Genomic DNA, 22,615 nt, shown 5'->3' with positions numbered 1-22,615 from the left:
ATCATTCTTTTAAACTACAAAGCCAATAATGAAATTTCATTTACAATAAACAGTTAACATGGAAAGGGGGGAATGTTCTAAGAGCTCATAACAGTAAATTAAGTAGACAGTCTATTTTATTTTACCACTAAAAATGCTTCTCTGAGCACAGTAATATCAAATAAGACCTGAGAATCCAACCATTGATATGTTCATTGGTTGCAAAGTCATACTCTAGTTTATGCGAGACTCATGCATTCAGAGGCCAGTGTGTTAGTTGTGAAGAACAAAGGAAAATACAGGTTGTAATAACAAATTAGTAAACATGCAAGCAGTAGGGAGTGCAGAGGGCCAGCCGAACACAGTCTGATGAGAACATACAAAAAACGGTCTCCTTCATCCCTGCGTCAGCATTTCTGGGAAAGCCTCGGTCTTATACTGAAGTGTCTGATAATTCTATCGCAACTGCATACTTATGACTGTGCTAAACACTAGGAGAGACTTGTCTGTGGGAGTTAGAAAGGAAAATCACTGAGCTGCCTGAGCCACTACATTCTATCTCAGTCTTCCTCTGTGTGACTGTCAGCCTCGCACTGCAGTGATTAGATTAAGTTCTGGACAGGCAAAGGCTCTCCTCACTTTCAGGATGCAGAATTCAATGGAACACTTGAAGATACATTTTCCTTTCCCCCCTCCCCACAGATATAGCCACAGTGTTTTACATCAGAAACTTCCCAGGAGATACTGGCTGTAAAGCTGTAGTTTTTCAGGCAAGGATGGCATGTGGCTTTTCCTTCTGCACCACCTGTCTCCTCAGTGTGGTCCAGGCTGTCACCATCAGTCCCAGGATCACACTTTGGACAAATCTCAAACTACAAAGATTATGGCAAATTCTTTCCCTTTTCCTTCTCTTTTGGATTGTTAGTATTCTGACAAGCTCCAACTTGCTCTGCTATATGAAATTAGGTATTGGTTTGAACAGCTCTGTAGCTGCAACATTCATTGTCCATTGCAATATGCTGCCATCCAGGCACATAATCAAATCGCCTTTCCTCTCTCTCATGACTGTTTGTGATGTCATCTTTCAGAGTCTCATGGGCTGGAGAGGCAGGTCCCTGGCTCTTTTACTCTGGGGTCCAGGTAAACATTCTTAATTGATTTTAAAAACCAAGAGTGGCCCCACTCACTTTTAAACCTTTAATGCTTCTTCTGTTTTCGAAAATTATTCAGGATATCAGGAACAGCTAGAAGGCAGTCAGGCAGCTGTTGGGGCTTCTCATGCTAACGCTCTCCACACTGGGAGTAATAGGACTTTGATTTCAGTTCTACCAGAGCAACATTGTGTGTGTGTGTGTGTGTGTGTGTGTATGTGTGTGTGTGTGTGTGTGTGTACATGTGTCTGCATCCGTGAAGATGTGCATGCGCACTTAAGTCCATGTGCATGGTGCATGCTGTGTATGTAGGGCAGAGGTCAACTCCACTGTTCCTCCTCAGACACAGTCTACTCTATCTTCCGAGACTGTGTCTTACAGGCCTAGGGCTCGGATGCTTGGCTTAAACCCCTGTCCCGAACTCCCAAGAGCTGGGATTACAAACACGGGGCACCATTCCTAGCTTTGATTACGTGGGTTCTGGGGACAAAACTCAAGTAGCACAAAAAGTGTGTCACCAACTGAGCTGTTCCCCAAGCCCCTGCTATAGGCTTTTTAATTTAAAAACTAAATAGTTTTTTTAAACTATATTAAAAGTTGGGATTCAATGTGCATGACTGTAAAACTTGCATTTATATGCTTCTAAAATGGACCCAATGCAGCTTTTTAGCCAAAAAAATTGTAAGATTTAAAAGAATCTATGTTCAGGAAAGGTTTCAGATACACAACCAAATCTTGTTAATTCTAAGGTCATGGAAACCAAGTCCTCATTTTAGTTTGCTGCAGTAGGCACAAGTGTGTGTATGTGTGTGTGTGTGTGTGTGTGTGTGTTCATAGCATGAATTGTTAGCTTATAGTGTCATAGACATTTGGCCCTAGCTCCAATAACCAACACTGTGCACTGAAAACTATTCCACTCCCTGAACACCCAGCCCTGCTCTAAGGTATCTCCTCATGGGCACAAACAAGAGCAGTTAAAACAAAACAAACTGAAAGTGTGCTTCAGAACCCACAGAAATGGCCCTACCTGGCTTCTCACTGTGGAACTTTAGGTAATTTATACTTAGACCCTAAAGGGAAGAAGAGAAACCAAGCAGGATATCCTCAGTGGTGAAAAGACAGGAAACAGATTCAGGTGGGCAAATAGATAAAAGACCAGCGCAGGAATCAAAATTAAAGGGGAGCACAAGACAGGGTTGGTTAAGTTAGGGGAAAGAAACTGACAATCTATCACAACTGCCCCAGGAAGACATTTGATTCTAACCTGGCTTTTGCTCAGCCAAGCTCATTCACTGACAGAGCAAACTGAATTGTGGGATAAGTATTAGCCATTTAGCCTCATGACAATTTTAAAAACCATAATAACTACACTAGGCACACCACAGAATTATGTAATGAAGGTGTGCTTGTGTGCCAATGGACCGTGGTACACCCTGGGCACATGTCAAACTTCTGTGCCTCCTGCCTGCAAATCGCAGAAGAGGGACCCAGGACCACTCCTTATTTGCTTGTGTTCACGTGCTAATTTTACAGTAATCTGCTCCAGAAGGAATTAAGTGTCCCCAGTCAGGATCTAAGCTTCCTTGACAAGTTTACAGGAATCACATAGAAATCTCACAGGGAACAGATCTGGGAGTCAGAGCCACAATCTGGTTCTGCTGACGACTTTCAGTGGCTGTGCTACCCTGGGGTAACTCTTTGTAGCCCCGGTTTCTCCATCCACAGAAAGAAGCCAAGAATGCCTACAACATATGAACTGGGAAATAGATATCAGTAGGCATTTGACACCGTAGTTTCCACAATTCCTAACGTGGTTAATGTGGTTTTCAGAGATCATAAAAATGGACTAAAAAATGCTGATGAAATGTACAATTAATTGGCTCATACTCAAGAGCATGAACAGCCCCTGGGGACTTGAAAGGCGGTGTCCCCCAAGGTACTGCTCCAAGGATCAGGGGTGGTGAGCCAATGCTTCCTCTATGATTTCATCTGTACTTTCTCAGTGGCCTGAATACACGCAGAGCACGGTTAGTGCAAGCACTGCCACAGGCGAGCAGGATGAAGGAACATGACTGAAGCTCTCCTGTAGGTCTTAGCAAGTGTCATTGTAGCTCACGGATGGTACATTTCTGTTGGTAAACTCTATTTTGGACCAGTTTTCTGCAGTCACAAACTTCCCTCTACAGTTTGGTAAGAACATCACCAATCCAACGCCACATGGGTGGTTAAGAAGGTGACCTTTGCCCTCAGCTGTGGTTGCGCCAAGAGAGCTCAAGTACAAGGTTGGTGAATCCAAGCTTAGGTGTGAACACACTAGGCATATGGGAGCACTGCTCTGGATGGAGAGTTGCATGGAATCCTCTCTGTTATGTCGGACTCATGGTGCTCAGAACTTCGGACTTATTTTAATTATTCACCACTGCTACCAAAATTTAGAACTGATCTTCACGCGTTCCCAGCACAATCCTTGATTAATCAAAAGGGACAGTTCAGTCACAACCGTCCACTGAGATTTGCCATTTAAACATAAAAATATACATTCTTTTCATAGCTAAATGTGATGTCTCATGTTAAAAGATGAGATAAAAGAACGGGGCAGCACTGCCCCTACAGCTTGGCTCGTGCAACCCGAGGTGCGGAAGCATGTCCCCGTCCAAATGGTGCTCAGTCATGCAGCTTCTGGGCAGACTCGGGGGGCTGGCTTTAAGAAATGGGGCCTCTCTTGAGTCACATCAACTACTCAGTTCAACCAGGGAGGTGAACAGACTCTTCCGGGGTACCATTTAACAAATTATTCCTGTAGAAATGCTAAGTCAATTCAGAAATAAAAGTCCTAACCTACGTAGGACCAAACTCATCTGGTTTTGAGTCCATGGATGGTACAAATTACAATCTGCCCACAAGCCTGATAAAGAGAAAGGGGAAAAATAACAGGACTGCAGGTGAGTCAAGATTCCAAACAACACCAAAATCATCTTACCTGTCTTCTTGATGTTGGCCATCTTGGGAGCTACATGTGAAGGTGGGATGTTTGAATGTAAGTGTATGTATCTGAGGTTCAGCATGGGGAAGTGCTGGGTAAGCAGAGGAAGGAGAGGGAGATGGGCTCTAAAAGCAGGATATATTTTTGTGAGCAGGCAGGAGTTATGCTGTCCTTAGGGTATACGCAAAAGTTATGGATCAAATTAAAATGCAGGTATGTCTAATCATTTTCTCAAACTATAAATGACTAAACTAAATGGTACACTGGAAGAGAAAGTCCACCTTATATAGGTGCTGAGAGTTAATATACACAGCACATCTTCATATCCATTCAATGCTGACCCAAGTTGTGGCATAAGTTACGTGAACTCAAATTGCCCTCAGAAGAGGAAGTGACCGAGTCCTTTTCTTCTTTACATTAGTTTCCACAAAATAGATGTAAAGTGGACATCTACCACTGTATGATCACTTATGTTCTAAAGAGTGGGGGAAGTGATAGAGAGGCCTAGGAGATGTTCTCTGATTTGAAATGTGAGCTGCAGGGAATTGAGGGAAGTGGCCAGTTTTTAGAATGGAGGAAGTTGCCCTTGTTAGTCAAGAGTGTTCTCTATCTATTCCCTGCTTCTGGAGCATAAAAACTGTTCCCCACTGCTTGGTTGGGAAGCCGTAAGGGACTCTTCCCAGTCCAGCCCTCATTGCTAGCAAACGGCTTTACAGGACAAACAAAGTTCACTACATGACATGATCAATATGATCACTGCATTATAGGATTGATAATATTGCAACCATTTCTCAGTTCGATCAAATTATTGTTTCTGCTTGAGATAGCATTCCAGTTTAGTTTCTTTGGAAGTTTTTTTTCCTTGTGTTTTTCTATGCACTCCTATGCACTCTTAGATAACAAGCAGGAAAAAAAAAAGTATGAAACTTTTAGGTTATGGAAATTAAATCGTTGGGGTTAATAGTGCTTCTTTATTAGTGAGAGGTAATGTTGCATGCCCATAGAACACTACATAGCATAAAATGAAGAGAAAGCCACTAAAAAGCTCAGAAGGTGACAGGGCAGGGCATGCACTAGATGGCAATCTTTTCAAATGGCTTCATTTGAAATATTCAGAAGAGAACTAGGCTCACTCAAGGAAGCCAAATACATCAGAAGGCAGCAAATGAATGTGGCCCCTTTCTACCTAGAGAAACTTGTATTAGGAGATGATAAAGAGAGAGGGTGAGGGGAGCACCAGTCACACTACAGTACTTGTATGTGCTGGGAGAATATAAAAGGGAGATAAAAGTAATTTATAAAATACCTAAAGTACGGTCCTTCAGTGTTTTTATTCACATCTTCTACCCACTTAGCTACATTATAGTCTCTTTTGAACCATGGGTTTAAATACCTGCAGAGAGCAATGGAAGGAACAAAGAAAGCAGAACAAGATAGAAAATCTGAAAACACAGAGCACAAGCGTAGCCAGGATGCTTTCACCCTCCAAATGCAAGCAGCGGCTATGGCAGATAAACCAGGATGGACACCGGTGACTTTGGGGCAGTCCACACAATGGCAGAGGAGTGATCTTAGCTACAAGCCACAAGGCATTCTATCATGTGTTACTTTTCTAGGAAAGCCTCTTCCAGTGGCTTCCCCTGTGAGTCAGTCACTGCATTATCAGAAGTCCCATTCGCCCCACCTCAAAAGTGGCTTTTTCTAAGCCGCCACTCAATTGGCTCCTTGTTTTTCAAATAATATTGGCGCTTTTTGAAAATATTCAGGACAGCTGCAATTCCAATCTGGTTTTTAGGCACAAAAAACCTCAAGACAATTTAAAGGAGCCATGTTCCCTTTATAGGTCATAATTGCTTTTCTCTAAGACCACTGTTTTTCTCCCTATAACAGAGTCAAAGCAGGAATCAACTTGAAGTGCTCTCCCATTGGCACTTCAGGAGGTGTCCTGCAGTGTGATCCTGGAGTCTCCAAGCACATTAACTGCAGTTCCAATGGGCCTCCATGATCTTGACGATAGGGAATGATTTAATGGAAGCCCCAAGTTTCCTTCCTCCTCTTTGTGCACTCCAGACTAAAATGTTCATGGTTGCATTGGGAAATGGCCCTCAGAAGCTGCTTTCCAAAAGAATGGCTGCCAGAGAGAAATGTGAACACCTCTGTGACGGATCTGCCAGCGGCTTCATCAGGATGACCGTGCAAACATGAAGGCAGTAAAACTGGAGGTAGAGTTGTTTGCCACAGAGTTCCTTTGACCTTTACTGTGGAGCTAAGCAAGAACACATCCCTCTTATGATTTACCCTTACAAAAACGTTAATTTGACCATTGAGCACTGGAAGAGTTTAGAGGTTTTACTGGGATTTCTCATCTTTAAAGAAAAAGTAGCTCCCACGTGCTGTTTCTATAAGACTTATTTGAAGGTCCAGTTTCTGAAGGTCCAGGACTTGAAGGTCCAGTTTCTATAAGACTTATTTGGAAACAACTCTGGTAAAATTATAAAATATTAAATTTTAGTTAAGATTTGTTTCTTTCCTTCATCTCCAGTCTTTATAAATATATTTAAAACAAAACCACTATATTTCCAGTTATATTTTAAAATCGGGTTATTTCTCCACAGCCAATTCCCTTATTTTTAGCCATAAAGAAGATACTCTACAAAACAGAAAAGATCCCACCCTGAAAGAAGGGTTCTGTTGGCTTTTATGCTTCTAAGACCATTTTTGCCACCGTGTGTCTCCAGACTCAGGAAGAACTCAACGTTAGTTTTGCCTTTAGCCGCAACCATTGCCAGCTTACACTTCTCACAGAGAGAGCCAATTAAAACTTACATGAACAATTCCACCGAGACTTCGAACAGAAAGAAAAAGTCAAGAAAGCAAATGCAATCGCTGATAAAGTGAACGGCCTCAGAGTGACTACAGTGAAGCCCATGCAGCTGTCATCGGGTGAAACACTGCCACGTAGCAAACTCAGTTTCCCACAGGCAGGAAGCCACTTCCTGGGGGAAACCTTTGTTCCTTTCACTGACAATCTTGGAAACTCAAAGGACAGGTGTTATGGCTGACCCGTGAACGCTCCAAACACATAGCCTGACTTATAAATGATGGACCCTTACCTCTGCTTCAGAGCTGCACTCTAGAGAGCTCTGAGGGCCTGCCGTGGTAGCTAGAAGGATGGGCCGCCTTTATCAGACTGCAAGAACCCTGCCTGTGGGGCTTGACTTAGCGTGGCTTGTTAGTGCAACATGCAAAAAAAAAAATGCATTGGACAGGTTAAGAGAACCTCTTTGTGTTCTCCAGGATGGAAAGCCAGAAGGAAATCAGCTGCTGCTGACCGGGCCAGGAGTCGCTGAACAGATATGAGGACTCAAAGTTCAAATGACCCTGCTCTCAGCCAAGGAAGGGACTTGGAGGGAGATTAAGTGGCAGCCCAGCATGAAGGGGCAGGTGGAGACTGACCTGTGATCCAGACTCCCTGTCTGGGGGCTGTCAGAGCCCCCTGGGCTTATGCCTTGGGATGGGATTGTCTGGGCGAGGGAGTGCCCAGGCTCAGGTGCTTGGGGCTCCCTCCTGTAAAAACACAATATATAATACAAAGTCTAAGCCAAAAAAACTGTATCATGCACAACAACATGGAAGATGCAAAATCTGTGAGTAGGAAAACAATATAACCACGAGGACATTTAGTGTTTATTTGTTTGTTTGTTTTTTTATTTACAGAGCATGCATGCATTTGGGGTGCATGTTTTAATGCAGGCCCAATTTTTTCATCATCCATTCGGATGATGTGGTACTAAAGGGGATGAAGAAATAACAGACCTGAAATAGTTCTTATTATGAAAAGGAAAAAGGCTATGGTTCCTGTGGTTATGATCATTCTGCTCCTGGCACACTCACATAAATGGAAATATTAGCTCCTACCATAATCAGGCTGTATGACTTATATATGGAAAGTATAAAACTTGCTAAGATAAGTCTTGGTATGCTATGTATCAGAACTTCATTTCCTGTGTGTGTGTGTGTGTGTGTGTGTGTGTGTGTGTGTGTAGACAGTTTCCATAGAAGAAAGCTTCACAAACTTGGCTCCAATTAATCAACATGAGACATGTAGCCAAATTTGGAAAATTCTGAAAAAAACGAGGCAACCTTTCTTCTTCACTGAGAAATTTCAATTATATCCACACACTAATATTAGAACTTAATTATAGCACAGGCAAGATTGAAGGATACACATAACATTATAATTCTGTCATGAGATAAATGGAGTTCTATACATTTTTTTTTAAAAAAATAAATGATTGCTCTAGAAAATATATGTATATTGTTGACTACCCAGTGTTCTCTGGGCCCTGAACTCACAGCTTTAATATACTGCTGCCTTTTCTTTTCAGCTTAGGATCTGTCAATGTCTGTCTATAGAAATGCTGCTTAACACTAAACAGTACACAAAGGAAGTTCCACAACACCTCACAGTTGTACCTGTAACCTGCAACCAGGATAGGCTGAGGAGCCCTCTTACCACATGGCCTCATGCAAGCCCAACCAAACAACATTCCAGGAAGAGTTTATCTGCAGTGAGCCCTAAAGCACCCAAGCACCTTGGGAACGCATAAGATAAACTCTAGTAGATTAGTTATTTATGATGGAGTTCTAAGATGCCATTCTGGACCATGCAATGGTATCACTTGAAACTGCCATTATTTCTAAGGTAAAAGTATCCTCTATTAAATGTTGATAAGCCACTTACAAGACAATACCATTCAGGAGGAAGGTCCACATGTCAGGGTAATGTTATTATTCCTAGACTGAAAAGGCAGGGTATATGATGGAAAAGCTAACATGAGTGTCTGATAAACAGTTAACAAACACCTGCTACTCCATGTCCTTAAGCAATACAGAGATCCTGAGAACAATAACTACCACTAGAGTGAGACATGAACAGAAAATTCGAGGTGCCTTGGAAACAGCCAGGGTAGTTACCTGTAGAGGCAAGGTCAGGGGAAAGAACGCTAAGGGTGTGCTTCGCCCTATGGAGGGGGCAAGGGTTTGTGCAGTCTATGTTTTGCTTGCACTTTCTTAAGTGAAAAAAAGAACCAACACCAAAAATTGCATCATGCTTATTTCATTATACAGGAATTTAAGTGTAACTTTCAGCCCCCGACCCCCTATTAAAAATGTGGTTACCATTTAACACAGTTAGGGTTGCATTGGGGACAAGGACTCAGGTCAAGAGCAAGTTTAGGTAGATGGCCTTCCAAACAAGGACAACTTAAAGGGGGAGCTCATTCCGTTAGTCTGAGAGAATGCTTAGATAGCAGCCATGGGGACCTCAGAGTGGTAGCTCTGACTGTGAGCACCGGCATGCCCTAATACAGTGTCTCCCTTGTGCTTCCAGGGGACAGGAAGGGTGACCCTTGGAAATGGCTGGACCCCAGTGATGAGAAGAAAGGAAAGCTATCATAATTCCCCTCAAAGGAAACCAAAAACACCGCAATGGCAGGTGACTGGAGGGAAAGCCCACAGCAGGGGTGAGACCCCACTGTCAGTGAATACTGGTATGGGCACAGTTGCGGAGATGCCTATGTAAAAGAGAAAAGCCAGTGTTAATGTTTATAGGGCAAAGAGAAATGAAAAGACAAAACCAGCTCCAGAGGCATGGTAGGTGATTCTTTTACTCTCTGATTATTTAGCACTAAATACACAAAACCTTCAAATGCTTTTCCCATTAAAGGTACAACTTACTCAGTGGAGTTGGATCGAGGTCTAAATCTTTTTCCTCTGATTTTCTTTTTGTTGCCTCCCATGTTACCTGAAAAAAGAGCATCTACAGTTAAATATTCCTATAAATAAATAATTGTGTCTTATTGTATGGTATTTGTAGAGGGTATAGTTTATAACCTGCATTACTTCAGAATATGGGCTTCTGAATCTGCAGGGCCCTCTAACGCTTCCTGCCTACACTGCTTCTGAAGCCCTCATTTCCCATCAAGGAAATTTCAAAGAATAAGAAAAGCCAACAGCTGGCTCTCATGCCAAACCTCTTTGTTGTAGAAGAGCTGAACGGCTTACAGGGGAAAACACACTTTTACAGGTATCTGGAATATAGGTCTTAGATTCTGAATACTGTTCACTACCTTGCCAGGAGTTACTTCGAGGTCTCCCATTTTCACAGATGTCTGAAATATGTTTTGTGTCTGGAATCCTTTCACTCCAAGAATGAGAGAGTCCATTGGACCTGAAATTAGAAGTATTTACATACTGTTCAAAAATATATCAGATAAATGTTTTGGAATCACTAAGCAAAATTTCTGAGCAATTACTGTACATTAAAATAAATAAATAAATATAAATAAATCTGGAATGAAAGAATGAAGAAAACATGAGGGTCTTCATGAAGAAGGCAGAATTACACAACATTCAATTTAAGAAAAGTCAAATACAATGGAACCCCATTACAATAGTCATAAATGAGAAAGTATCCAGATATGATGCAAGCCAATTTACATTCTCCAGAACACAGCAACCACAGAGCAAATTCAGCAAGTATTACAGTCACATAACCCCAGTGCCAGGGTTATAATGGGGTACCACCATAGATGTTTCTTAATTGTAAAGCAATGATTTCCATTCAAATATCATGAGAACATGGACTTTTAAGAGATTACATAAAATTTGCTCAACTGAACCTTGTTAACTTCATTAAAGTAATAGACAGGTTTAAATTAATAATAATATTATTATCTGAGAGATGGTATTTTTCTAAACAAATATGCCCCTGATGAACATAATGCATGTTAGGTAACTGTCTGATAACTGAAATGAATCAGATATTTATCATGGAGACATCTCTCACAAAGCCCATGCACCATTGAGCCCTCCGCTGTTTCTATCCTACCATTATTAAACAAATTATCTATAAGAATCAAAATCAACACACCTACCTTATACCATAAGGAAAAAGAATTGTGACAAACATAGTCTGAAGTCTAATAATCTGATATGCTTCTGACTGACTAAACATCAGAGCCTAGAGTAATATTTTATAAACTCTGGGAATCACTCCCATGTGTCTTAAAGCTCCTTTAGGGACTGTGGAAAATAACATTGTGCTTCAGCCACATTCCCGAGAAACTTTCTGGTTAATTACTAATAACAGCAACTGGAAAAGGACTGTTCTGACTAAAAGCAAACAGAACTTGGCACAGTTAACACATCTACTTTCCTATGTTGGTACTTTTTCAACGTAATTTTCTAATTACAAAGTAATTTGTATTTGGCACAAATGTATTTAATTTAAAATCTGTACTTGACCAAGAAAATATTTATATCAAAGAGTACTTGAAGACACTCAGTCATCTTCCCTTAGTCAACAAGTCCTCACCAGTAGATTTAAAGAGTAATGTTAATACTCTGTAAAGTATATGCTATAGGATATATTGTCAGACTCAAAAGCGGTATTGCTTTTGCTTTGAGTTCAGTTATCTAAGGAAATGTGCTTAAGACAGTTTTCAGGGATTGGTTAACTCTTCTCTGTTCCTCCACAGTCAGTGCCTATGAAGACTGGGCACCACGCGGATTGTTTTACACAGACTATCAGAAGAGACCGTGTTGCCTCTTAATAAAGTAGTTTCTTCAATATGCCCAGAGTTGATGTAATCATCTGAAATTTTTTCTATATTATATCTCAATGGAAACTTAATATTTTTTCTTTAAGAATATTTTATTTCCCTTCAATGTGAAGGCAGATCCCACCCTGTGAAAACTCTTATTTAGTTTTTCTAATCCTTTACTGTCAACTGATTATACAGCATGCAGACTTTTAAAAGGTGTCAGACATCTTAAAATGCTAGAACCAGAAAATAGCATTAGAGTTTGAGACATAAATAATATACTAATCCTACCTATACTATTATAAAAACTTGGGCAAATATCAATCGTATTTAATTTTTTTAAACTAAGATGAAAGTTATAAAGTCTACATTGCAGAGAAATCATAATATTAAAATATATGATTCACAGAGAAGCAATCTTTGTTTCACAGCAAGCTTAGCTATTAAACAAAATTAAACGCTATACAATGCAGCACTTATATTACCAATTTATCTTAATTGCCTTTATTGAAGCACAATGACAGCACCCTTTTTCTTTGACCACCAAGCATGACATAAAGCTCACCATGTAGAAGTATTTTCAACACTATGTTCAGTTTCTCGAGCCACGTGCAACATGACAGGAAAGGCCCTGAGGTTTCTCCCCGGATTTAGAGTCACTTTATTTTGTTTCAATTCTGTGGCCTGATTTTTTTTTTTTAAATAAAAAAACTGGTTCTGAGCATATGGCATTTTGAAGTAGAGTAATCAAAGAACAAGGGATACTATTTTAACATTCAAGAAAGAAGGAAGAAGTAATCAAACCTGCTGCAAAATAATGAAATGTTCTGACTAATGGAATAATGTGTGATGGAACAGGTGGAAATCTGAAAATGCGACAGAAAAGCAGACCTCTTCTTAGAACTAGATGCTGAGTTTGTGCTGCCTCCCGGAGGAAAGTCGCTATAAAAAGAGTCGCCATCTCCAGGCTTTTTTACATAATCTCCCTGGGGTAACTGTCTAAGGCATAATAAACATTTCAGAGTCAGAAAACAAGACACACACATGAACACAGACATATACAAATATTATTTCAAGAAAAGGGGAGGGAGGGATAATGGTCTACATGATCAAATCTATAACACATGAGGTTATCAATAAATGCGACAAGTTCAACTCATTCCAGCTGTGGAGGTCAGAAATGTAATCATGGAGACTTTGTAGGCTAGGTGAACAAAGTCTTTCTTTCTTTTTTTATTTTCAGTAGGAATATGGAAAAATGAGTTATTTTCAATGCAACCTCATTCTACCTAGAGATGTTAACTACAATAGCTTCTGTCTTTTAAAATGATATTGAAGATGTGTTTGCACAGTCCTTGCTCAAATAAAGCAGGGCATTTTTTTCAAATGTGATGAATAAATTCTTTCAGCAATAGAAATACGTGATGACTATCACCTGGATTCAGTTTTAAAAGACTGCATTGCTTACTGGTATTCTATAATTAAATCCAAATCAAACCTTATTAGAATTTGGTGTTCAGTTTGCAGCTTCGTTATTTACAGGAAGTTTCAACGAATCAAATTTGAATCAAAACTATAACTTTATACCAGACAGCAGAATGTGTGAAGGAATGTATCAGAGGGAGAAAGGGTTGAAAAGTAGCTGAGCTTCTTGGAGGACTATGGAAAAGCATCCATGACAGATGGTGGCCACAGTTGGCTATCTCCACCATAGCAGGAGGGAAAGGCAGGGCCATCTGCTTAACCTGTGCTGCAGAAATTGAAGCCATTTGTCTCATTATAAATGAGTCAAGAAGTCTCACTACCCCTCCTACAGGAACTGGAAAGCCTTCAATAACGACCCCCGCCGCCGCCCCCCCGGGGGGGGGGCAAATCTGCCTACAGCCAATCAAATCATTTAATGCATGGCCTCAAACAGCCAAATGCATCCAAATCTTGACCACTTTCCCTCATGCTATAGGTGGAGGTGTCGAAAGCTAGGGATGGACTAAGGATTTCCAACAGGTACATGTCAGTAAGTCTCCAACAGTAAGTCCCTTTCGAATTCAGTTACTGTTAGTTACCCTGACTCTCTCTCTCTCTGCAGTTACTAAGCTTTAATCCTCGAATTCCCCTTTCAGACATTCCCTTGATTATTTTGAACCCTGTGGTATTGAAACGTTAACATGCTTAGTTGCTTCTGACTAAACATCCTCTTCTACATCACTTGGGTAACTTATACTTGTAAATTACAAATCTGAAAAAGATTGTTCAGTGGATATAAATAAAGTATGTATTTTAATTTCACTCTGAGTGACTTTTTTCTATACATTACTTATAGGGAAAACATTTTTACTAAACTAGTTTCTAAAACCAGCTCCAACCTTGACTGATAGAGGTATCACCAAAATAATGGAATCAGATGTGGAGTTAGAAAAGTCCCAGTTGAATATAGTTCTAGGGTACTTCTTTGTTTACCATTCTGGTCACACTGTAAAAGTAGCTTTACCCTAAAAGTCTCCAGAATGCTGGTATTACGTCTTAGCAAGGAATGGAAGTAACTTTCCTTACATGATATAAGCCAGCAACAGATGACCAAGTTCCTCACAGCTTTCTTGAGAGTCTTGAACATCCTTCACTGTCTGAACATTTATTCTTTCCAGAGTACCCTTTATGTGTTACTAGACTACTACTTCTTGCTTTAGTGAGGAGAGGGAATACCAGGCCCCTGGAATCCATAAAATAACACCTGCTATGAAGAATCACAGAAAGCCATCTACATGAGTTCTAGAAACTGTTCAATTGCACTTCTTTTTCCAGTTGTTGACCTATTTTTTATGGCATTTGTCTCAAAAATTTTAGTGCTTTTATGTTTCCCAATTTGGATCCTGAAAGTAATTATTTGGACTGATGAGTGCTAAGTTTTCAAATGGGAAATTTTCTGTTTATTTATTATACCATATACAAATATTTTAGATACATGCATGTTTATATAATAATTAACAACAACAAAAAAGCTTTGTAACTGAATTCTTTTTCCTCAAAAAAAAAATCAACCTTTGCTGCAATAATTACAAGGTGTCTCTTTTCTCTTTATATACGACCTCTAGGTTGAACTGATGCACCTTATTAAATAACATTATTTAAGGAATTTTTATTAGCTAACACAAGAAATACACCCATAACTTAATGACGTTGGGCAGGCAGACTATGCAAACTACGTTACTATTTCCCTGCATCTACAACTTACAAGCTCACTGAGTATTTTTATTCTATTTTAGATAACGTGTTCATAATGATAAACCAGCTGGCATTAAGCATTATAAATTCCAACATCAAAGATTTTCTTGTACCAACCCCAAAGTCTTTAGATAAGTGGTTGATCAAATTATGAGAGAAATTTGACTTTCTCTAAAAGTATCTATTGAGTAGTGATTTTTGTCCCATCAATCCAAATGCATACTCAAAAACTGAAATCAGTGAGAAAAGGTATCCAGGTCATAATCTCAGTGTGAAGGAGACATTTCTCCATTTCCCTGGTTAGTGCCTGAACTGTCTCTTACAGGAATTTACTCTCTTGTTTTGATAAATATCATGTAAGGTATACCAAGTCATGTTGGCAGATGATGAATATCACTGAAATATGAAGAGTGCAAAAACAGAAAGAAAGAAAGAAACCAAGAAAGATTTGGGAGAGAAAAGGTGGGGAGCCAGTGAAAAGAAGATGGATAAAGGGTTGGGAGACAGAGAGGATGCTGGGGAAGAGACTTTGCGTAAAGGGAAGCGAGAGAGGAGAGAGATAAAGTCTAATTATCACGTTCCTCACTGGTCACAGGGATGTGTGGTTATTGCAAACACAAGAGAAAGAATTTCAGCCAAATGTGGAAGTTTTATAACATTTAAGTTCAGTAAATGTTCCTTATCCTATTTGTATTTGCAAACCTGACTGAAAACTAAAACTTACAGTTCTTGTGGTTAAACCATACAGCTGTCATGCTCTATGTAATTTTCCCTCAAGAAACCATAAGATTGGCTCAGGAGAAAAGGTAGAAGTCTTCCTGCCCGGGGGTTTTAAAGAATAAGGTAAGAACTCATCTTTCCAATGACTCAACACCTAAGGCTTCACTGGTGCCCCGTGGTTCCATGATTCCCTGCCTTCCCAATATGCCACTGAGGGATTATTTCATAGATACATGTGATTGTTGTTGTTATTATTGTTGTTGTTGTTATTATTATTATTATTATTATTATATGTAGGGGTGTACTTCCATTAAGTCCCAGAATAGGGCTGCTACTGGTTTTGTTGAGCAGGAAGTTTGTTATCTGATTCATTTATAGAATAAATGAGTAGTAAGCTTGTCTTCTTCCAAAGTCTGGACATTATACCCAGTTTGGCAGTTCTAAGCCATTCTGTGTTAACAGTCATCTGGCAAATGGCCATATATTTAGTATTGCTTGAAGCATAAATGCCAAAGCAAAGAGTGTATGGAGCTCAGCCTGGCTGGTGACTACAGCTGCCCTCTTGCTTGAGCACAGTGCTTTAATGATTACAAATGACTCTGACCTGACAGTGGAGGGAGGTTAACTATTTTCCTACATCACTCAAGAGTAGGCAGATGACTATTTTCTTGCCAGTAGGGCTTCCCACCATAGAACCACAGAGGCAATCCTAATTTAAAGGTTAAAAATAACATAAAAAGTCTTGCCTTTAGACGCTGGCATGTTTGGAACCGGATGGGTCTTTATTTGCAGTCTGTGGGTAATTTTAAAAGACTGGAACTGTACCGAGCTATGCTGTGCTGGCTGGACCAGCCATTTCCCCTCTAATCATTAATGCATAGTGCCCAAAAGGAGAACCATAAAGACACTTGAATGCATACCTTCTTGATCTAACACCCACCCTTGGTTGCCTTCTCCTTTGAGAACGAACACCGAACATCATCGTGTGTCAGCAACCATGGAGAGAGTCTGCAAGGGTCTCGCTACGTTTATCAGTATCTATTCCTAAACTTCCCGTGGCGCTCAGTGGGACAGAGGAAACCTTAAGCAGGAGTCTGTGCAAATATGCTGAACCCAGAACTAAATAGCATGTGATGTGTAACACCTGGTGTGGATTTGTTTATCAGTTTCCAAGGTAACAGTTTAGGTTTTGGTACCAACAGCAAGTAGACTTAATAATTTTACAAATGTGGGAAATGAAATGTCTATCTCAATACTATGTCAACTTAGACAAAACCAGCAATTGTTATAAAAATCATGGATGCTCTCTGTCTCTTTTTGCATTGTTTGCTAAATGGAGACAATAAGGCTATACTAGAAAGGTGCTTGACTTTCGATGGGTTTTACTTAATAATAGCACAGGAGACATAAAATCTCAGAGATTCTAACTATTCAAATTACCTCTTTAGCTACTTTTATGATTATCAAATCATACAAAAATACTTTTTTACATAAAGAGACCTGGTTCACAAGTGGAAAACATGTCCTTGATAGGAAAAATGATAAACTTTGTAAGTTATGAAAATTATTACTACTACAAGAGTAACAAAAATTAATTCTCTCAGATAGTATTAGATAATTATAATTAGGTATTATAAACATGAGGGAAAACCAATAAACCAATGTAAACAAACATGACAACATAAAGTTTCCGATGAAAAAATCTATTTCTATATATACATCACTATTAAACACAACAATGTTAATTATTATTTCAAAATCATAAAGGGTCAAGGATCATTATTACATAAAACACAAAAACCCACTTGAAACTGCATGTATGAGTTCCAACAGTGACACAAAGGGTTAAAGCTTTCAGTCATAAATTCAGATCACTGTCATCACATACCTCTGTTCTCGGTAGTTTCTGTTCATAGAGAGAAGAAAGGGAAAAAAAAAAAAAAAACCAAAGCATTAGTTACCTATAGCAGCACATGAACAGAATGTGAAACACAAAATCCCCAGCATTCGGTGAACCATCTTCCCCCAGCATTCCCTGAACCATCTTCCCTAGAGAAATTTGAACTGTAAGGATAAAATGAGGAATACGTACAGAATTTCACTTTATCATAAGGAGAGATGACACCATAGTAACAGTATTTCCAAACAATTATCAACTTTGATTTATTGTATATTAATCTTAAAGAGTTACTTTTTATTTTATACATATTTGTGCTTTGCCTGTATATATGTATCTATACAATGTGAATGCCTAGTGTTCTTGGAGGCCTCCAGAACTGGGGTATAGATGATTATGTAGTGCTTGGAAACAAACCTGGATCTTTTGAAAGAGCAGAAACCACTGAGTATGTCTCCAACTTAACTGCCCATTTTAAAAGGCACAAGTTAGGTTGTAATAATTGAAGAGTAACTGCTTTCTCAATATCAGTTTCATTGCACCAAATACTTAATAATGATCTAGCGCCAATCCTACTGTTTTTAAACTTTTATTTATCTATTTTTACTTTATAAGTATGGATGTTTTGCCTGCATGTATGTCTGTACAGCATGGATATGCAATGCTCATGGAAGGCAGAAGAGAGTGTCTGGTCCCCCACAACTAAGATTGAAAATGAGCCCTCTGGAAGAGGAGCTAATAGTCTTAACCACTAAGCCATCTTTCCAACCTTGCCAATTCTATTTTAAATATAGGTTTTCATATAAATATGAAATATTTATGTATCTATAGCTGTAGATAGATAGAGTGTATAGATACAGATATATGATAGATTAACAGATACAGATGAATGAATACTAATTTAAAATAGCAAAAATTATTCAATTACTTACACAAGTTAACTACATTTCATAGAAATAAGTCCTACCTTTCTCCTATTGGAATATAAACACCCAACTACATCGACTATAGCTCAAGTAGAACATACAAGTACTCCAGAGCACTGTGTTCATCATGTATGGTCAATAAAAACTGCATTAAAATAAAGCTGGCCCTTCATAGGTATTAATAACATCTTACTCAAGCTTCATACTGGATGCATTTGCTCACAGGTTAATTTCCAGTTTTATTTGACCATGAATAAAGATAAACTTATATAACTTCCATAATATACTAACCTTAAACAAAAATTCATTCAGAAGCATGTAATAATGTACTAGTGGTAATTTTTTTTCAAAAAATTTTCAAAAAATCTTGGTATAATTGGATGTTAATATTCTGAAGGCATACTAGAAAGTCAAGTGACTGAGTCATTTGGTGATCCATCCTTGACAATCAAGGATAGCCTGGGCTAATCACCTACCAATCCATTCTGCGATGTAAGGCTAACAAGAAGCACATAGGATAAAAGTGACAGTTTGACCTTTTTTCCAGGCTACTAGCTCTCAGACATGGGAAACAGAGCCTGGACTCTGTCTATGAAATGCCCCAGGGCCCAGAATGTCCTTTGCTTCCTGTCCCCTCCTCGGAGGCTTGGAGAACGGGTAGACTGTTCTATTGAAGGAATTTACATGAAAATGGCTTCGCCAGGTCACCTTTTTTTAAAACTTCAAACAGAATCTTAAAGATTATTTTCACAGTTTAGTTCCTCCACTAAAATATCTCCATTCTCACTCTCTTTCCAAACATTCTGAGCTAGGTGTGGAGGTGCACGCCTTTAATCCCAATACTTAGGAGGCAAAACCAGGTGGATCTCTGTGAGCTCAATGTCAGTCTGGCCTATAAAGTGAGTTCAAAGCTAGCCAGGACTGTAGAGTAAGAGTCTGTCATAAAAACAAAACAAACAAATAAAAAAACAAAAATCCAAATAAACATATTCTGAATAATTTTAAAAATGCTATAGCTTAGATTTTAGGTTAAATTACTTCTAATACTTTATAAATAATTATTATGGATAGTAATCTATAGGGATATCAATAAAAATTGCAGGGATACTACAATATGAATGAGATGTTTTCCTTAGTCAAATTTTAAAATGTATACATTTAGAAATGTTACAAAGGAAAATGTAACTTCCCTGAAGAAAGCAGGTAATTTCTACAAAGATAATTTCATTAGCAACAGGCATGTTTGGGTTTCAATTTTTCTGAACAATTCTATTATCCAGGATTACATAAATGAAATATCCACATATGTCAGTAACAGACGTACTCTTGAACAATTTTTATATAACCAAGTAAAATTATTGAGCTATAACAAAACATCAGTACTTGTGATAGGCATTAGCATGTGCGTCCTATGTCAGAGAAGCTGAAAGAGAATATCTCAAGAGAAAGCTCATTTGCTTGTGGCATGAAGAAAGTCTTTTCTTTCAGACATCCATGTCAATAAGTGCCTAAATCACACTATGCAAACAGAAGTATACAAGATGCTCAAATGTGTTTGGAATCTCTTAGGACTGATCTAGGGCTAGGTACCAATTTAATCGGGCCAAAGCCTACTCTGACGCTGTGAGCTCCTTCTCCAGGATATCCTATGTACAAGAGTCATCTACTTCATTACACTGTCTGGTTTGGTTGATATAGCCATCCATACGTGGCTTCCTAAATTTTAACATTGTCAGCACACAAGCCATAAAATAATTGCTCTCCCTTTCAGTAAAACCGTTGTAGGGTTTTAGTTTTACAAATAATTGGTGCATTAACATTTAAAGGTGTCCCCTTTGATTCTACTGGTTTCAGACCACATTAGATGACAGTCATACCCCTTGCTGTAAGATAGTTTCCTGCTGTGAATGTTTGACATATAATGACCCAAAGAACAAAGATGAGTTTATAAAAAAAAAAAAAAGAGTAAATGTTAAATTTAAAATCAATTTGTGTGTGTGTCTGTGTGTGTGTGTGTGTGTGTGTGTGTATGCTGCACATATGTGCATGGGAGGGCAAGAACCTTCAAAGGCCAGAGGACATTGTCAAATCCCCTACAACTGGAAATACAAGTGGTTTTGTGTCGCCTAATATGGATGCTGGGAACTGAACTCCATAAGAGCAGTCTATATTTTTAACTGCTGATCCATCTCTATGTCCCCAAATCTAAGCTGTTTTAATCCCCAGTCCAGTAATCTGGATTTGATCCAGGAGGGACGGATGCTATCAAATGAGGTTAACCTCCAGATGTTGGGTCTTTCAAATGGAAGACTTGAGTCAGCTTGAATCTGAGTATCCACAAAAGTTTATGTGCTAAATGCATGGTCCTTAAAATTAGGGTATTTAGAAGGTAATAAGATTATGGAAGTCTGGCATCATCAATGGATTGATCTGATTCTGGATTCAGAACTCAATAATGTTTTTGGGTAGAGGGCTTACTGTAGTGGTGAGTTCTTTCCTTAGTGAGCAGTGTTACTCCACTGCATGTTCTCCATGGTCTTCTGCTTTGGCTCAAAGCAATGTGGTCACATGACAGCAGGTGGGAGCCTCTCAAACCAACCACAATGAACCTCTACTTTCTTAAGCTGTTTCCTCGGGTGTTTCCCCAGTAATGGAAACCTAACCCAAGAATTAATTGTTTACACCTCATTTAAACCATAACATTAAATGGTTACTAGAATACTAAAGAAAAATTTACATTTTAGGTCTCCATCCAAAAGGGAAGTTTTAAATAGTAAATATAGAAATGTTTGAGAACACTTACTTAGCAAATATCTAAGGCTACTAAATATTCAAATGCAGCATGACACTCAACTTTTAAAAATTAAAAGAAAATATTCTATGCTGAGTTTTGAAGCTTAAGAAGGAAATTGAATTTTAAAAGTGAGTCTCCCGTGTGTTCTTCACAGGAAGAAACCCATCTGTACTAATGGCTATTAATGGCACAAGGGCTTTGCCATCAATGGGATGCATGGATGCAGTGAACATTCACTCACAGTGTTTCAGTATAAGGCTCTCAAACGGCAAGTCAGTACTTCCAGAATAGGAAAAGAAGTGTTTGAAATATAAAATGTAATAATGTATCATTACTTTTAACCAAACCAAGGCTGGGTAATCACTGACTCACTGACTCTTGGACAAGACTGATTTTTCTTTTCTTTTCTTTTCTTTTCTTTTCTTTTCTTTTCTTTTCTTTTCTTTTCTTTTCTTTTCTTTTCTTTTCTTTTCTCTTTTCTGTTCTGTTTTGTTCTTTTTTCTTCTCTTCTTCTCTTCTCTTTCTTTTTTTTTAAAAATATTTTATTTATATGAGTACACTGCAGCTGTCTTCAGACAAACCAGAGGAGGACATAGGAACTCATTACTGAAGGTTCTGAGCCACCATGAGGTTGTTGGGAATTGAACTCAGGGCCTCTGGGAGAGCAGTCGGTGTTCTTAACTGCTGAGCCATACATAAGTAATGATATACAACCTTCCAGCTAACATTTATTCAAAATATTTTATAATTACACTTTAAACACTTATAAATCCCTTTCTTCCTTCCTTCTTTCCTTCCTTCCTCCCTTTGTCTCTCTGTGTCTGTCTGTGTCTGTCTGTCTGTCTGTCTGTCTGTCTCTCTCTCTCTCTCTCTCTCTCTCTCTCTCTCGTGTGTGTGTGTGTGTGTGTGTGTGTGTGTGTGTGTGTCTGCATGTGTACACATGCACATTTGAGCACAGATACAGAAGAAGGCCAGCAGATGGTGTCAGAGCCCGTGGAAGCAGAGATGTGTGTGCTTATGAGCCTCCTGACACTGGATTGAACTATTGTTCCAGGAACTGAAAATGAGCCCTCTCCAAGAGCACTTAACACTTTTACTGAGCCACCAGGTGTCTCCAGTTCTTAATAAACATTTTAAGGCGCATTTTTGATAGTAATAATTCTGAAATATTTGACTTACTTATAACCCCAGGCAGTTATTCCTAATATGAGGGCCAGTACTAAAATGGTGCCGGCAATGATTCCTATTATGATATTAGTGCCAGCAACACCTAGATGGGAAGACAAGAAGGAAAATCAGTGACATGACATTCTTTCAGTAATTTTCTTCTCTAGGTCTG

General features: G+C 39.0%; 1 protein-coding gene across 2 annotated transcripts in view; it reads right to left on the bottom strand.

Annotated features, from left to right (window-relative positions):
* Adam22 (ADAM metallopeptidase domain 22) overlaps nucleotides 1–22,615 on the bottom strand; it is a 226,204-nt gene that overhangs the window by 4,309 nt on the left and 199,280 nt on the right. Inside the window, exons 25-29 of one of the 2 annotated variants that reach the window (XM_052173159.1) lie at nucleotides 22,456–22,546; nucleotides 17,548–17,565; nucleotides 12,612–12,719; nucleotides 10,245–10,345; nucleotides 9,853–9,919 (exon numbers count right to left, since the gene is read on the bottom strand). In XM_052173159.1, the coding sequence (XP_052029119.1) occupies nucleotides 9,853–9,919; nucleotides 10,245–10,345; nucleotides 12,612–12,719; nucleotides 17,548–17,565; nucleotides 22,456–22,546 (385 nt within the window). Of the gene's footprint in view, nucleotides 1–7,569; nucleotides 7,681–9,852; nucleotides 9,920–10,244; nucleotides 10,346–12,611; nucleotides 12,720–17,547; nucleotides 17,566–22,455; nucleotides 22,547–22,615 lie in introns of both variants that reach the window. The other variant, XM_052173158.1, reaches the window with a different exon arrangement.

The sequence above is a fragment of the Apodemus sylvaticus genome, chromosome 2, assembly GCF_947179515.1.
Source record: "Apodemus sylvaticus chromosome 2, mApoSyl1.1, whole genome shotgun sequence".
In the NCBI taxonomy this organism is placed as follows: Eukaryota; Metazoa; Chordata; class Mammalia; order Rodentia; family Muridae; genus Apodemus; species Apodemus sylvaticus.
This window is presented reverse-complemented; position numbering and strand designations above follow the sequence as displayed.